General features: G+C 39.5%; 1 protein-coding gene across 50 annotated transcripts in view; it reads left to right on the forward strand.

Annotated features, from left to right (window-relative positions):
- TPX2 (TPX2 microtubule nucleation factor) overlaps nucleotides 1-16,176 on the forward strand; it is a 53,702-nt gene that overhangs the window by 21,662 nt on the left and 15,864 nt on the right. For all 50 annotated transcript variants that reach the window (XM_085003505.1, XM_085003496.1, XM_085003514.1 and 47 more), the window contains 6 exons: nucleotides 8,279-8,407; nucleotides 9,356-9,484; nucleotides 10,806-10,927; nucleotides 12,492-12,643; nucleotides 13,923-14,094; nucleotides 15,972-16,110. In XM_085003505.1, coding sequence (XP_084859631.1) covers nucleotides 8,279-8,407; nucleotides 9,356-9,484; nucleotides 10,806-10,927; nucleotides 12,492-12,643; nucleotides 13,923-14,094; nucleotides 15,972-16,110 — 843 coding nt within the window. The remainder of the gene's footprint in view (nucleotides 1-8,278; nucleotides 8,408-9,355; nucleotides 9,485-10,805; nucleotides 10,928-12,491; nucleotides 12,644-13,922; nucleotides 14,095-15,971; nucleotides 16,111-16,176) is intronic.

The following is a 16,176-nucleotide window of genomic DNA, read 5'->3' on the forward strand; positions in this document are numbered from 1 at the left end:
CTGATCACTTTGGTTCCAAAGTCCTTGCTGTTTGCACTGTCAGCATGGGTTGCCCTTTTACATCCTGTGTTTGTGTGGATATTTGACAGGTTGTTGTTTTTTCCTGTTTACAGGTTGTAAGTGAACTTCATAAGGGCAAGTATCATGTATCCTTAGTGCTTAGCAGTGTTTGGCAGGAGCAAAACTGAATAAAGACTTGAGTGAAGGGGTGGATGGATGGCTGGGCTAAGCTGCACTCTTGGCACTAGTGACCTCCAAAAATCTAATATCTTTGAATATTGCATTTTGTATCAGTGTCCTTCTTTTTTTTTTTTTTTTTTTTTTTCAGGGCCGCACCTGCGGTATATGGAGGTTCCCAGACTAGGGGTCGAATTGGAGCTGCAGCTCCTGGCCTATGCCATAGCCACAGCAGTGCAGGATCTGAGCTGCGTCTGCTACCTACACCACAGCTCATGGCAGTGCTGGATCCTTAACCGACTAAGCAAGGCCAGGGATGGAACCTGCAACCTCATGGTTCCTAGTTGGATTCGTTTCCGCTGAAACACGATGGGAACTCCTCAGTGTCCTCTTTTTTTTTTTTTTTTTTTTTTTTTTTTTTTTTTTGTTGTTCTTGTTATTGTTGTTGTTGCTATTTCTTGGGCCGCTCCCGCGGCATATGGAGGTTCCCAGGCCAGGGGTTGAATCGGAGCTGTAGCCACCGGCCTACGCCAGAGCCACAGCAACGCGGGATCCGAGCCGCGTCTGCAACCTACACCACAGCTCACGGCAACGCCGGATCATTAACCCACTGAGCAAGGGCAGGGACCGAACCCGCAACCTCATGGTTCCTAGTCGGATTCGTTAACCACTGCGCCACGACGGGAACTCCTCAGTGTCCTCTTTTTAACCAAAACTCATTGTTTGGGAGCTATCAGACTTAGTATTAGTTGCTTTCAGATGGCACTAACCAGGAGTTCCCGTCGTGGCACAGTGGTTAACGAATCCAACTAGGAACCATGAGGTTGCGGGTTCGGTTCCTGCCCTTGCTCAGTGGGTTAACGATCCGGCGTTGCCGTGAGCTGTGGTGTAGGTCGCAGACTCGGCTCGGATCCTGCGTTGCTGTGGCTCTGGCGTAGGCCGGTGGCTACAGCTCCGATTGGACCCCTAGCCTGGGAACCTCCATATGCCACGGGAGTGGCCCAAGAAATGGCAAAAAAAAAAAAAAAAGACAGATGGCACTAACCAAAAGAGTATTCAAATTAGATTTTTTTCTTGTCTTTTTTTTTTTCCTTTTTATAGCCACACCTGTGGCATGTGGAAATTCCCAGGCTAGGGGGTGAATTGTAGCTGCAGTTGCTGGCTTGCATCACAGCCACAGCAGCAGTGGATCAGAGCTGCATCTGTGACCTATGCTGCAGCTTATAGTAATGCAGAATTTTTTTTTTTTTTTGTCTTTTCTGTCTTTTCTAGGGCCGCACCTGCAGCATGTGGAGGTTCCCAGGCTAGGGGTCTAATTGGAGCTGTTGCCATCGGCCTATGCCAGAGCCACAGCAATGCCAGATCTGAGCCGCGTCTGTGACCTACACCACAGCTCATGGCAATGTCGGGTCCTTAACCCACTGAGAAAGACCAGGGATCAAACCCACAACCTCATGGATACTATGTCGGATTCTTAACCTGCTGAGCCATAATGGGAACTCCTCAAGTTAGATTTTTAAAACCTTTCACCGTCTAGGAGTTCCCGTCATGGTGCAGCAGAAACAAATCTGACTAGGAATTACTAATTACCACTAATTAGTAGGAATTACTAATTACCACTCATCCACAGAGTTTAAATTCCAGGACTATTATTGCTTTATACTTTGATGTCACCTAGAATATTCCCAAGGAATAGGAGTGGCAGAGTATTTATAATACTATTGCTCAAAAGTAATGAAATTGCCCTTTATGAAGCCTCATGCTGGTAAAAGAGGATCACCTTGTGAGGATGGTATTATACATGTTTATTTTAATCTTTTTATGGTGAAGAAGTCCATTTTAATTAAAGATTTCTTTGGGATCTCAACCAGCTAGGTATATGTCACAGGAGACTTAAGTGATTGCTCTTGGTTGATTCTGATTCCCATATTTATTTATTTATTTTTTTGTCTTTTTAGGCTGCACCAGTGTGGCATATGGAAGTTCCCAGGCTAGGGGTTGAATCAGAACTGTAGCTGCTGGCCTACACCACAGCCCTAGCAACTCAGGATCCGAGCCGCATCTGCAGTCTACACCGCAGCTCACAGCAACGCCGGATCCTTAACCCACTGAGCAAGGCCAGGGATTGAACTCATGTCTTGGTGAATACTAGTCGAGTTTATTACTGCTGAGCTACAATGGGAACTCTTATTTCCATATTTAGATTGTGAAGTGAGGCCTACCTAAAAGGGACCCAGTATCCTAGAAATTCCTTCAGAATGCAAGATAGTGTGTGTCTTAGCTTCTCCATTTTGTATATGTATATGGTTACTAAAATTGCCCCACATTCTGACTGAATTCTCAGATGCTTTTGGAAATGATGGTATGAAGGAAAGCTAGCCATTCTCAGAGTCAGAAGATGTGAATTGTTTTTGTTTGTTTGTTTTAATGGCAGGTTCCTCTACTATTCAAAAACCTTAGTTTACTGATAATAACTGTATCTCTCTAGGCTTGTTGTAAGAAACTGACAAATTAGATAATATGCGACAGTAGTTTGTAAACGATAACTGCATTATGAAAATGCATAAAGAGGTAAAATGTTAGTGCCATTTATCTCAGATCTCAGATTTATTTTAGTCCGGGGACGCCCAATCCAGAAAGGAACAGAAGGTGGAATAGGAAAGTGTAGGTAATCATTCAAATTATCTACTGTTTTATTTTCACTTGGTTTTGATGGCTAAAAGATGGCTAAAACTCCTTTCACACATAATAGTTAAGAGTCAATAATGTCTTAGTCTATAATAATTTTTCCATGTAGGTATTGCTTTACCATGTGTTTTAATTTTTATAATCTCATTCCTTAGCAATTTTTCCCTAAAGACACTCAGCAATTCTTCTTTTTACTTTATAACCTCATTGTATGTTGATTTTAAGTAATGGTCCAAAATGGTCATGTCTTCATGTGCTTTGCTGTCTTTCTTTCTAATGTTATGAAATCGTCTTCATTTAAGAAAATTAACAAATTTTATTGGAGTATAATTTGCATATAGTAAAATCTTGAGTATACAGTCTGATTAGTACTGACAAGGGTATATAGCACCATGCAACCGTGACACCATAATTCAATATAGTACATTTCCATCACTTTAGAACACTCCCTCATTCCCGCCCCCTTTTAGTCAACTTTTTACTGTTCATTCTGCCTTCTCACTCTCTCTGCCTCCCAATCAGAGGCCACCACTGTTCTGATTTCTGTCTGCAGAGATTAATTTTGCCTGTTCTAGATATTTTTATAAATGGAATTGTATAGTATACATTTATATCTGACTTCTTGGCATGTGCTTTTGAAATTCATCCATGTCATTGCATGTATTAATATTTTGTTCCTTTTTATTGCTGATAATAAATTCTATTGAATGAATATACCATAATTTATTCACTAACCAGTTGAGAGCATTTGAGTTGTTTCCAGTTTGGGGTTATGAGCAGCTCAAAATGCTATGAGTAGTTGTCTACAGATGTTTGTGAGGACAATATGTTTTCTCTTGGGTGAGTACCTAAGAGTGGAATTGCTGGGCCATACTGTTAAGTGTATATTTATAAGAAATAGCCAGAATGTTTTCCGAAGTGACTATAATTCCCATTAGCAATATATGAGAATATTGATTTCTCCACATCCTGGCCAACACTTGGTGTTGTCGGTCTTTTTAATGATATTTCATTGTGGGTGGGTTTTTGTTTTTTGTTTTTTTGGTTATTGGTTTGTTTTTGGCTTTTTAGGGCCGCACCGCAGCACATGGAGATTCCCAGGCTAGGGCTTTAATTGGAGCTGCAGCTGCCAACCTACACCACAGCCATAGCAACGCCAGATCTGAGTTGCATCTGCAGCCTACACCACAGCTCATGGCAATGCTGGATCCTTATCCCACTGAGCGAGGCCCAGGGATCCAACACTCAACCTCATGTTTCATAATCGGATTCATTTTCACTGTGCCACTACAGGAACTCCTTCACTGTGTTTTTAATTCACGTTTTTCTGATGACTAATGATGCTGATCACATTTTCATGTGATTATTGGCCATTCATATATCTGTATATATAGTTGCTCTGTAAGTCTAATTCCCTGAAGTCTCCCCTGAAAATGTTAGTGGTCAACCAAGACTGAGTAGAGTTTATACTCAGGTTTAAGTGTATATACTCTCAGTGGTTCTCTTGCTTCTAGAGGTTTTTTCGTTGTTGTTTTCTTCTTGGGGCCACATGTGTGGCATGTGGAAGTTCCCAGGCTAGGGGTCAAATCAGAGCTAGAGCTGCCGGCCTACACCACAGCCACAGCAATGCCAGATCCAAACCACGTCTGCAACCTACACCACAGCTCACGGCAACGTTGGATCCTTAACCCAGTGAGTAGGGCTAGGGATTGAACCTACGTCCTCACGGATACTAGTCGGTTTCCTTACCACTGAGCCATGACGGGAACTCCTGCTTCTGGAGTTTTGCCTCTAAATTTCCAACTGTTTTGTCAGCCCTGATGTTTGAATTCTAATACCTCAAGCTAGTAAGACTTTAGCTGTGTGCCATTCTGCTATATGCATATTGGAAAATGTAGTGAATCAAAAAAAGCAGCAAACTCATTCGTCTTACCTAGTAAACTTATGTCTATTAAGGATGGGCACCTCACCAGCTGCTGCTTTTTCACTGGACCCCCTTGGACTCCCCTAAACATACATAGTTAGCATATGTAGGTGTGCATCGTTAGCATATATAGTAGCACATAGGAATTTATGCAGAGTTTTGGCTCATATTTTGGGTGATATCTTTTCTGTAGCTCTTTCTTTTCTTTGCTGTTTTTTTGTTTTTTGTTTTTTGTTTTTCGTTTTTTGTTTTTTTTGGCTGCTTCTGTGGCATGTGGAAGTTCCTAGGCTAGGGACTGAACTCGTGCCACAGCAGTGACTCAGGCTACCACAGTGAGAATGCTGGATCCTTAACCCACTGCGCCACAAGGGAATTCCTGCAGCTCTTTCACTTCCAGGATTTTCCTCCTACTAAATTTCCAGTCGCGGGAATTCCCGTCATGGCTCAGTGGTTAACGAATCCACCTAGGAACCATGAGGTTGCGGGTTTGATCCCTGGCCTTGCTCAGTGGGTTAAGGATTCGGCGTTGCCGTGAGCTGTGGTGTAGGTTGCAGACGTGGCTCGGATCCCACGTTGCTATGGCTCTGGTGTAGGCTGGTGGCTACAGCTCCGATTAGACCCCTAGCCTGGGAACCTCCATATGCCACTGGTGCGGCCCTAAAATAAATAAAGAAATAAAAATAAATAAATAAATTTTTAGTCGCTGTACTGGACCTGAATTCTCTTTTCTATTATCTCTATCCAGTGAGACTAGAGTTTTCTACTGCTGGACCTGCCATGTTTGGGGAGTGACCTCAGGCAAAGAAGCTATTAACTCATAATTCTCAACCTTTGTAGTTGCTGTTTTTCATAATTCTTAAACTTCGTAATTGCTCTAGTTGCTGTTTTTCATGTTTCTCTATTTTCTCTCTACTTTTGATCACTTTCCAGTGTCTTCAAATAGTCATATTTTTGTATTTTATCTACATTTTGTAATAATATGAAGATTTGGATGATAAATGCAATTTGCATTACTCCATGTATTTATTTTTATGAGTACTTTTTAAGATTGATAGGAAATTCAGGATTTGCTTCAAAATCTAGGGGGTGGATGGAAGAAAAATTGACAATGTGATTGGCTGTAAGATGATAATTTTTAAAGCTGAATAATGAGTACCTAGTGGTTCATTATATTATTCCTTCATTTTTTAATGTTTTAAATCCTCTATGATAAAGATTTAAAAATTAAGTACTCAATGCAGTCTCAAAAATTTGCGTATATAATAATAAAGACTAAAGTGTTGAGAGAAAGTAAACAAGATCTAAATAAATGGCAAGGCATACCATGTTCATGGTTTGGGTGACTAATGTCAAGTCTTCTTATCTGATCTGTAGATTCAATGCAATCTCTGTAAAAATCCCAAAGGTTTTCATTTGGGACATTGATAACTTGATGTTAAAATTTATAGAGAAATGCAAAGGTCCAAGAATAGTCAAAATAATTTTGGGGTGTCTAATATATAGCAAGGCTGATTACTGTATAAAGCTACAAGGATAAATGAGACCAATGCAACAAATAGAACCTTACTCTCCTATATATGGGCTAATAATATATGACAGAAGTGGTATTGCAGACCTATGGAGAGAAGGTCTTTTTATTTTTTCCTCTTGTATAATCAATGATTGGACAATAGGTAACCATATAGAACAAAATGAGACTTGGCCCTTTCCTCACTCCATATAAAACAGTTCTAGGTGGATTGTAGATCTAAATGTGAAAGCTAAAGCTCATGTAAGCAAATATAGGAGAATATCTTCATGACCTTGGAATAGGGAAAGATTTCTTAAATAAAATCCACCAGAAAAGCGCTGACATGCTTGTAGGGAAGGAGATTGTTGTATTTGAACATACTTATCTCATGATAAAATCACATGATACCATGAAGAAAGTTAAAAGCCAAACCCCAGATTGAGAGAAGATAATTATAACACTTAAAACCTACAAAGGTGCATATTCACAGTATATAAAGAATTCCTACTAATCAATTAGAAGAGAATTGACAACACAGTAGAAAACCACCAAAAGACTTAACTGGCATTTTATGAAAGAAGATAACCAAATGGCCAATAAACATGTGAAAATGTGCTCAGTCTCACTGGGAAAAGCAAATTAAAACCGTCATGAGTTTCCATTGTGTACCAATTTATATGACTAAGATGAAGTTATCAAACAATACTAATAAATGTTTTGGAGAATATAGAGCATTGCAGACTCATAAATTTGCCACTGTAAGCATAAATTGGTACAAGCATTTTGGGAAATAGCTTTAGTTGATAAACCAATGTCATATGACTTAGCAATCTTATGCCTTAACATACATACCCAACAACATGTACATCAAGAGGCATATATGAGAATCAGTAGTAGACGGGATAAATAGTGGTATGTTCCTGCAATGAATATTCTACAGCATTGAAAATCAGGGAATTAGAACTGTGTAAGTCAATGTGGTTGAATCTCATAAGCATAATGTTTAGTAAAATAAACCACACAGAAAAATGTTTGCAGTAGTCTGATTATTATATAAAGTTTTTATTTGTTTGTTTTCTTTCCAAACTAATGTACCATATTTATGGGATTGCATGTTTGTATGGTAAACCAATAAAGTAATGATCAGAGTTCCCTTGTGGTGACGTGGGATAAGGATCCAGCATTGTCACTGCAGCAACTTGGGTTGCTGCTATGGCACGGGTTTGATCCCTGGCCCAGGAACTTCCACATGCTGCAGCTTCCTGCCACCCCCTGCCCCACTCCAAAGTAACGATTACTGTAAAAGTCCAGATAGTACCTGCTGCCAGTGTTTTGTTTCTTAGCTGTGGTGGTGATTTCATGAGTCTTCACAATTGTAATCAGTTAATTTTTGTTTTGTATACTTTTTGTTATGTTATATATTTTAACAAAAATAGGAAGCCATGGCTAAAGGAGGAGAAAATAAACACTTTAGTAAGTTTCATGGAGTTCTGATTTCTAGTTTCAAATCTGTCAGCAGTTAGCTATGTAACAGGGTCAAGTCATCTCATCTTTTTTTTTCACTTTTATTCATACCTCTAAAAGGATAGAGTTGTATATGTGATTGCTAGTACCTTCTTACAAAATTAAATCAGCTTTATTGAGGTCTAAATTTATAAACATCGGTGCACCTAAATACCAACATTTTATGATGAATTTTAAAAAGCTATTAGTAAGGCAAGAGGATAATTAGATTTTTAGACTGGAAATAACACCACTTTTTTTCTTTTTCTTTCTATTTTGGGGGGGGGGGGGCTGGGGATTGCAGTATGCAGTGGCTTGATCTCAATTCCCAGACCAGGGGTTGAACCTGGGCCACATTGGTGAAAGCGCTGAATCCTAACTACTAGACCACCAGGGCACTCCCATAATACCATTTTTTATAGCCCTTGTAGTTTGACATTTTTGACAGATAAGTTTTGTCGATTCTTCCACCATAGAAGATCTCTTAGACTCTCTGCTCAGAAGAATTTGGTACAGAAAGAAAAACATCATGTAAAAATGAAAGCCAAGAGATGTGCTACTCCTGTAATTATCAATGAAATTCCACCCTCCAAAAAAATGAAAGTGTAAGTAGCCACAGCTTCTATCAGTTGGCATAGATTTTTTAACCTCTCTTTGCTCCTATGGTAATAATAGCAAGCAGAATACACAGTGCTTGTTCTTATTTTTGTGCTTGTTCTTATTTTTGTCAGTTAGGAATGTATTTTGCTGAAGGTATTAGCCTATTTAACTAGAATGGGTCAAAGAATAGTGTTTTATTTGCTTCACAGTCTAAAAGTAGTTTGCTGCTGGCTTTGGTTCAGTACTATCTCTGTGAGCCTTAGTTGTGTTTTGTCTGTCTGTTTGTTTGTTTGTTCTTCATATGTGTTGCTCAGGATAGCTCCTCTGTGTTTCTTAGCTTCTTCCTGTGTTTGTTGCCTCATTGTCACAAGATAGCCTGCTCTAGCTCTAGATGTCATATTCATGTTTGAGAAAAGAAGAAGAAAAAGAAGGGTCTGGCAAAAAAAAAAAAGAGGGGCAGCACCCATATCAGGAAGTAAAATATTTCCAGAAACATTTAATGATATACCTCAGTTGACTGAACTGTAAATTAGATCCCTCTAGTTGCAGTAGAGACTGTTGAAGCAAGTATAATACTTTTATCTTTATACATTGTTGCCTTAAACAAAATTGGGGTTCTTTTAATAAGAAAGAAAGTGGAATAAATATTGGGGAGGCAACTAGTTGTCTGGCATTTGTTCATTTGATGATGAGCAGTCAGATTCCTTTCCCACCCTCCTGAGCCATCACCAGACAGCTCTTACCCTGACTTCTGCTGGCATTCTCAAAGCTTACCTATTGTGGCCATTGGTACATATGATACGATGATACTATTGGAAGAATCTTGTTGTTGAAACATGTTTGTCCTAAAGAATGAGAAAGTTTAAGCCATGTGTGGCAGATCTGGGGAGGAGGGTAAAGCCAGATATGCTATAGGGAATTGAGGGGATATTTTTTGTCCTTTTGAACTCAAGTTCTAACAATAAAATGAAGCCAGAGGAAGAGGAAGAAGGCAGTGCTCATCAAGATATTTCTGAAAAGAATGAGTGTTCCCCAGAGAAAGCCAAGGGCAGACGCACTGGGCCTTGTATCCCACCTATAAGGTATGATTCTTCTCTGAATTTCAACTTTAGAGTCAGTAGAGTAAAACTACAGATGGGTACATCTACAGTCTGTTTGATGCACATGGAGCTTGGGAAACTCCTAAAGCTGTAACCACAGTAAGGTAAATTGTTTTAAGTCCTCGTGGGTGCTCGAGTCTTACACATTGAGAAAAATATACTTTTAAAACAAATGAAAAAGAAATACAAAAAGAAAAAGTTAGTGAAGCTTCTTTCTACCTAAATTGGCAGTTTTTATTTTGCCAAGCTCCCTTCTGGACATTTCACTAAGTAAAATACATATTTTTACAATCAGTGTATAAATAGTCTTTGGGTTCTGCTTTATTCAGTTACCATGAGGCTATTTTATTTTATTTTCTATTCTGCTGCAACATCTTCACATTTATCCTTTTGATAGATTGTTAACATTCTATCAAATTATATGTAAATATTTCCTGTTGAAAATGTAGTTTCCACTTTTTCATTATTATAAGGAATCAATGAACATCTTTATAGGCAGACCTTTTTCTTTGAGTAATCTCCTCAGGATAAGGAGAAAGAAATTCCTTGATCGAAGAGTATGATCAGTTTTATGGCTATTGATATTTATTGCTAATTTTATTTCTGAAATGAATATATGAGTTTACAGTGCCATCAATTCGATTTGAGTATTTTTATTTCCTTGTAGTCTCCCCTGCATTAATTTTTTTTTTACTTTAAAAACCGTTTCACATTAAATTGATAACAATGTTGATGATATCAAATTGTTTTAATTTTTATTTGTTTGCTGAAGAGATTGTGTAACTGTTATTGCAAACACCTTTTCCAAAGTTCCTCTTGGGTGAATCATCTTTTTCTTTTTCTATTATCTGTAAGTGGCCTGTTTTTTGTTTGTTTGTTTTTTTGTTTTTAGGGCCACACCTGCAGCATATGGACGTTCCCAAGCTAGGGGTCAAATTGGAGCTGCAGCTGCCAGCCTACGCCACAGCCAAAGCAACACCAGATCCAAGCCATGTCTGCAACCTATACCACAGCTCACAGTAATGCCGGATCCTTAACCCACTGAGCAGGGCCAGGAATCCAACCTGCATCCTCATGGATACTAGTTGGGTTTATTACCGCTGAGATACAATAGGAACTCCTGCATCTGTTTTTCATAGTGTTATCTAAGTTAATATTGATTTACTAGGTAATACTTTTTGGTTTTGATGATTATTTTATCACAGGTTAAGAATCTAATCTATATAATGCCTTTAGATTTTTTTGAACCATTAAGTCTCTTTCTCCTCGCCTCTTTCATCTCCTTTACTGATTTACTCTTTAGGCAGAAGGTTCTAAAAAGTACTGAGGAGCAAGAATTGGAGAAGAGAATGAAAATGCAGCAAGAAGTGATAGAGATGCGGAAAAAGAATGAAGAATTCAAGAAATTTGCTCTTGCAGGAGCAGGTGAACTTAGTTCTGATGGAGTCTTATTTATGGGGGGTGCTTCTCATGATCTTGGAGAGAGTTTTTAAAATCTCTAAAGCAAAAAAATTTCTTGGATAGTAGTCAGCTTAAAAAGATGTGTCTATATAGAAGGTTGGACACTAGTCATATCCCGATAGTCATTCCCTAGAACATTTTATATATGTTGATCCTTTCTTGGAACATGGCCGTTCCTTGCTAATTGTAGATGTCACACCCATCTTTTGAGGGCTTTTTTTTTTTTTCATGAGGATTTCCCTCATTTCTCCAGTAGAATTAATTCCTCCTTTTTCCTCATAATTCTTTTTCTTTGTTTTAGAAAAAGAAGGAACTAGGATTGAGACAGAAGATAAAGCAGTTGGGCAGACCAGTTTTTTAAAATTGTTTTCCCATTTTATCCCAGGCAGAGGAAAAGAAAGCTGAATGAATCCAGTTATAGTTATGGAGGAAAAGTAGCTGATGGAGCTGATGGGATCAGAGTTCTGCTTTGCTCTGGCTTAATTATTATTGGTGGAGTCAAAGCTAAAAAGCTGTGCTTACTGGGTTGAAAAACCATCTCTGGAGTTTATAGGGTCTCCCTTTTGGAGATGCTTAGTTACGTGTGCTTTTATTTTTTTTATTTTATTTTTTTGTCTTTTTGCTATTTCTTGGGCCGCTCCCACGGCATAAGGAGGTTCCCAGGCTAGGGGTCGAATCAGAGCTGTAGCCACCGGCCTACGCCAGAGCCACAGCAACGCAGGATCCGAGCCACGTCTGCAACCTACACCACAGCTCACGGCAATGCCAGATCGTTAACCCACTGAGCAAGGGCAGGGACTGAACCCGAAACCTCATGGTTCCTAGTCGGATTTGTTAACCACTGCGCCACGACAGGAACTCCCTTACGTGTGCTTTTAAAGTCAATTCCTGGAGTTCCCGTTGTGGCTCAGTGGTTAACGAATCCAACTAGGAACCATGAGGTTGCGGGTTCGGTCCCTGCCCTTGCTCAGTGGGTTAACAATCCGGCGTTGCCGTGAGCTGTGGTGTAGGTCGCAGACGTGGCTCAGATCCCGCATTGCTGTGGCTCTGGCATAGGCCGGTGGCTACAGCTCTGATTAGACTCCTAGCCTGGGAAAATCCACATGCCGCGGGAGCGGCCCTAGAAAAGGCAAAAAGACAAAAAAAAATTAAATAAAAAATTAAAAAAAAAAAGTCAATTCCTAGATTTTCCTATCAAAAGTATTCCAGTTACTCTGTGTCTCCAGAGCTATGACCACGCCTGGGAGGTGGGTTCCTCTCCCCGTGTTCCCTCATTAAGGTTCGCATCTTACTGAAGGGCCTCAGACCTAAGAGCACTCAGGGAATAAGACATGTACGTTGGTGTCCCTGAGGACTGCTTCAAGTGCAGGGTTATAGGTGGAGAGTAAACAAAGTTAGCTCCCTGGTAATAGAAGTACCAAAAGGACTGGATAAAAGGGGACTTAGTTTAAATTCTCTATAAACTATGTTTTACTCTGCTGTTATGTTTACTCTGTTATCTATATGTTTTACTCTGCTCTTCACGCAGGGCTCCCTGTGAAGAAATCAGTGACCCAGGTAACCAAATCAGTTGACTTCCACTTCCGCACAGATGAGCGAATCAAACAACATCCTAAGAACCAGGAGGAGTATAAGGAAGTGAACTTTACATCGGAACTGCGAAAGCATCCTCCCTCTCCTGTAAGTTGATGGACTAAGTTAATATTCTTGTTCCTAATTCCATGAGGATTCTGGTGTAGTAATTGTGGGCACTGCTTCTAATAATATAATTGAGAGAAGCATATTTTTTGAGTTAAGATCTAAATCCTCACTTTGCCTCCTCTAAGCTGTGTAATCTTAGATAAATCACTATATGTCTGTGGGAAGCATCTTATCAAGTTGCTGTGAAAACTGCATTGAAAAATATATAGAATTATGTGTGACAAATTGTATAGGCTCGTTATAGCTTGTGTTATGAAATTTTTGAAAAAAATCCCTCATCTGCAAAGTTGTGTCTTAAATATAACAGGGTTTACAGGAAAATTGGGGTTGGGGTAGACCACTCAAATCCTATTCAGTTTTGTTACCAGAACAGTTCTTTCTTTATTTCTTTTTTTTTCCGGCTTCACGCATGGCATGTGGAAGTTCCCAGGCCAGGGATTGAACCTGTGCCACAGCAGTGACAATGCCAAATGCTTAACCTGCTGAGCCAGCAGGGAACTCCAGTAACAATCCTAAATAAAAATTCTAGCATTTGAGTTCTCTCGTGGTGCAGTGAGTTAAGGATTGTCAGCATTGTCACTGTAGCAGCTATGGCATGGGTTCCGTCTCTGACCTGGGAACTTCTGCATGCCATGGGCATGGCCCCCCCCCCAAAAAAAATTTATAGGGCTCAGAATTTCTACTTCAGTTTGCAGTTAGCATCACTTGTTGAAGCCATTCCTTCTGCAGTCTTAAATCCTGGGGTTGTACTTCTTCTTTCTTTGAGAAATAGGCCCATGAAGAGTTTTGTTTTAAATCAGAGATCAATTTTATCAAAATTGATAGACTTCTTCATCAATCAGTTTTTGGTAGGATGCATAGAGAGAATTTGATTCAGGCAGCTACCTGACCTGATCCAGATCCAGAAGCCCAGTTAAAGAAATTTTTAATGGGACTGGAGGTAGGCTACCTTTGCAGCTACCCCCCTCTTCTAATTGTAAGAAAACTTGCTCTCAATTGCTTCAAAATATTAACATACTTGGGAAAATCCCCTGACTGTACCATCACAGAACAGGTAATTTGTTAAGTGCTAGATCTCCTTTTTAAAAGAGGGAGTAGACTGGTTATAACCCTGGCTCAAGGGCTGACAAACTTAAGGATAATAATCTTGGCTTTCCACGGGCCCTTTTTCTCTTGATATTCCTGCTGAGTATGTGGCTTGTGGTAGATCTGAGCTCTTCCGTAACACTTCATTGGGGAACAACTTCTTTCTTTTTAGGCTCGAGTGTCAAAGGGATGCACCATTGTTATGCCTTTCAACCTGTCCAAAGGAAAGAAAAGAACATTTGATGAGACAGCTTCTACATATGTTCCCCTTGCACAGCAGGTCGAAGCCTTTCATAAGCGAACCCCTAACAGATACCACTTGAGGAGCAAGAAGGATGATAGTAGTAAGTTTCTTTCCAGTCTCATACCTGGCTGGAGCCTCCCCTAGAATTCTATTTGCTTACATCTTAGGCACAAATTTGCCTTTATTTGAAATCCCAGCTTCTGAACTAAAGCTTGGCATATGCCTGTATATAGATAACAAATGTATACATAGTTGAGCATTTCTCAAACCACCCGGCCATTTGTCCACTTATACCCATCAACCACCTTAATCCTCCTTGTCAGTAATTGGCTGGGGGGTGGGGGGGGAATTAAAGTAACCTGAGATGTCATTACACATCAAGGCTATCTTTGCCATGTGTCAGGGTGTACTCTTACCTACAGAAAATGAAAGCATTACATTTATTTAAGATTGTGTAGTTTTTGTTCAGCGATTCAACAAATGTTTTACCACCACAAAACAGTTACTTTGCTGTAGGGAGAATAGAAGTGAGCAAGATGGACCTGCTTAACATCAAGTTTTTAATTCAGTGAGAGAGATAAATAGATCATTACAAATTATGTTCCGTACTACAAAAGTGGAGGGAAATATAAGAATCAAGGGAGGTGAGAGATAGAGCAAGTCTGTGTGCTGAGAAGGCCCTGGCACGAAAGACGTTGAAGATACAAAAGAGAAAAGAGATAACTAGTGATTAAATCTCTGTGCCGGCAGATAGGAGAGGGGTACTTAGCACAGATAGAGTGATTGTTCTCTGAAAGGAGGTTGGAAGAGAGGAATGGGTACAAATGGTGGTGGTTTTGTAGGTTTGGTGATGAACAGATGAGGGGAATCTAATAGTCTGTCTTTATGAAAAAAAATTCCTACAAAAAGGAGATAAAGAAGTTTGAAGGAGTGGAGGTGTGGTATCAAATAGTTTTTGAGAGTATAGGGTAGTATTCTGGATAAAGCAGAATCTGGTTGTTTTGTCTTTAAAGGTTTCTTAATTTTTTCTGCTTTTGCATAAGCCCTGTTTAGTGCTATGTTAGGTAGCCAGATGTGTTCCTTTAAGTACAGCATTTCCTAGTATTGTTATTATCACCATTTGTCAAATTTTATATTATGAAAATAATGAAATGTCTTTCTTTATCCTAGGGGAAATATAAATATTAACCATAACTTTCTAAATAATATATTACTCTTAAGAGTCTGATGTACCCTGCTCTTAGAATCTCAGTCCTGGCAAATAGAAAGAAAAGTTACTTTTTGCAATTTTTATTCAACACTTTGTACAGTTATAGCTATATAGAGTTATATACACTTGAAGCCTGGCTTGTTTCTGAAGTAAGTCAATTTCATTTCTGTCTCCCACTGTGATAAGGTGGTCTAAATTAGATTCAATCTATGTAGTTGTAAAAATTGACAAGGTTGCTCCTGGTCAGGTAAATCAATGCTTTCTGTGAGTAGTGATGATGATCTTATTGATGCTTTGACGTGGTTTTTTACTTTTTCTGTTTGACTTTCTATGAGAGGTGATCTTGATGTTTTGATGTAGTGCTTTTAGGGAATTTATAATGTTGGGAATTATTCCTTGGTCTTTAGAAAGGCCTTATTTTAAAGCTGGAATATGCAAAAATCTTATTTTTCAATAATGAACAAAATAGTCAGCGGGAACGCAGTACAGGTCTGTGCAGTGATAAGGAATCCATCAGATCCAAATGGATTTTAGGTTCAGAAGATGATAGCAGAATTTGCCCAAGGGCTACCTTCATCATTACTCCTGAATAAAGAGTGAGAGGGAAAAAGGACTGAATGTTTGTCAAGTTGACTGATACGTGCTCAGCTGAAAGTGGAGGGCCAGCTACTCTGTGGTTTGGCATCTCTGGGCTGCTCAGCCCAGTCAGCACCTGAAGGTAAATGGGGTCTTGGAGAGCTAGGTGAATGTGTGATCTTGGTTTACAGCTCTGCTACCCTCCAAATCTGTGGCCAAGATATGCAGAGACCCACAGACTCCTGTGCTACAAACCAAACATCGTGCAAGGCCTGTGACCTGCAAAAGTACAGCGGATCAGGAGGCCGAGGAGCTTGAGAAACTGCAGCAGTAAGTTCCACCAGCAGTTATTTGAAGAAGAATTCCAAGAACCTGCCTATTTTCTTTTTGGTTCTG

The sequence above is a fragment of the Sus scrofa genome, chromosome 17 (assembly GCF_054392235.1).
Source record: "Sus scrofa isolate SSC_HxYL_T2T_F1_AM1 chromosome 17, Sscrofa_HxYL_maternal_Yorkshire_Landrace_v2.0, whole genome shotgun sequence".
NCBI lineage: Eukaryota > Metazoa > Chordata > Mammalia > Artiodactyla > Suidae > Sus > Sus scrofa.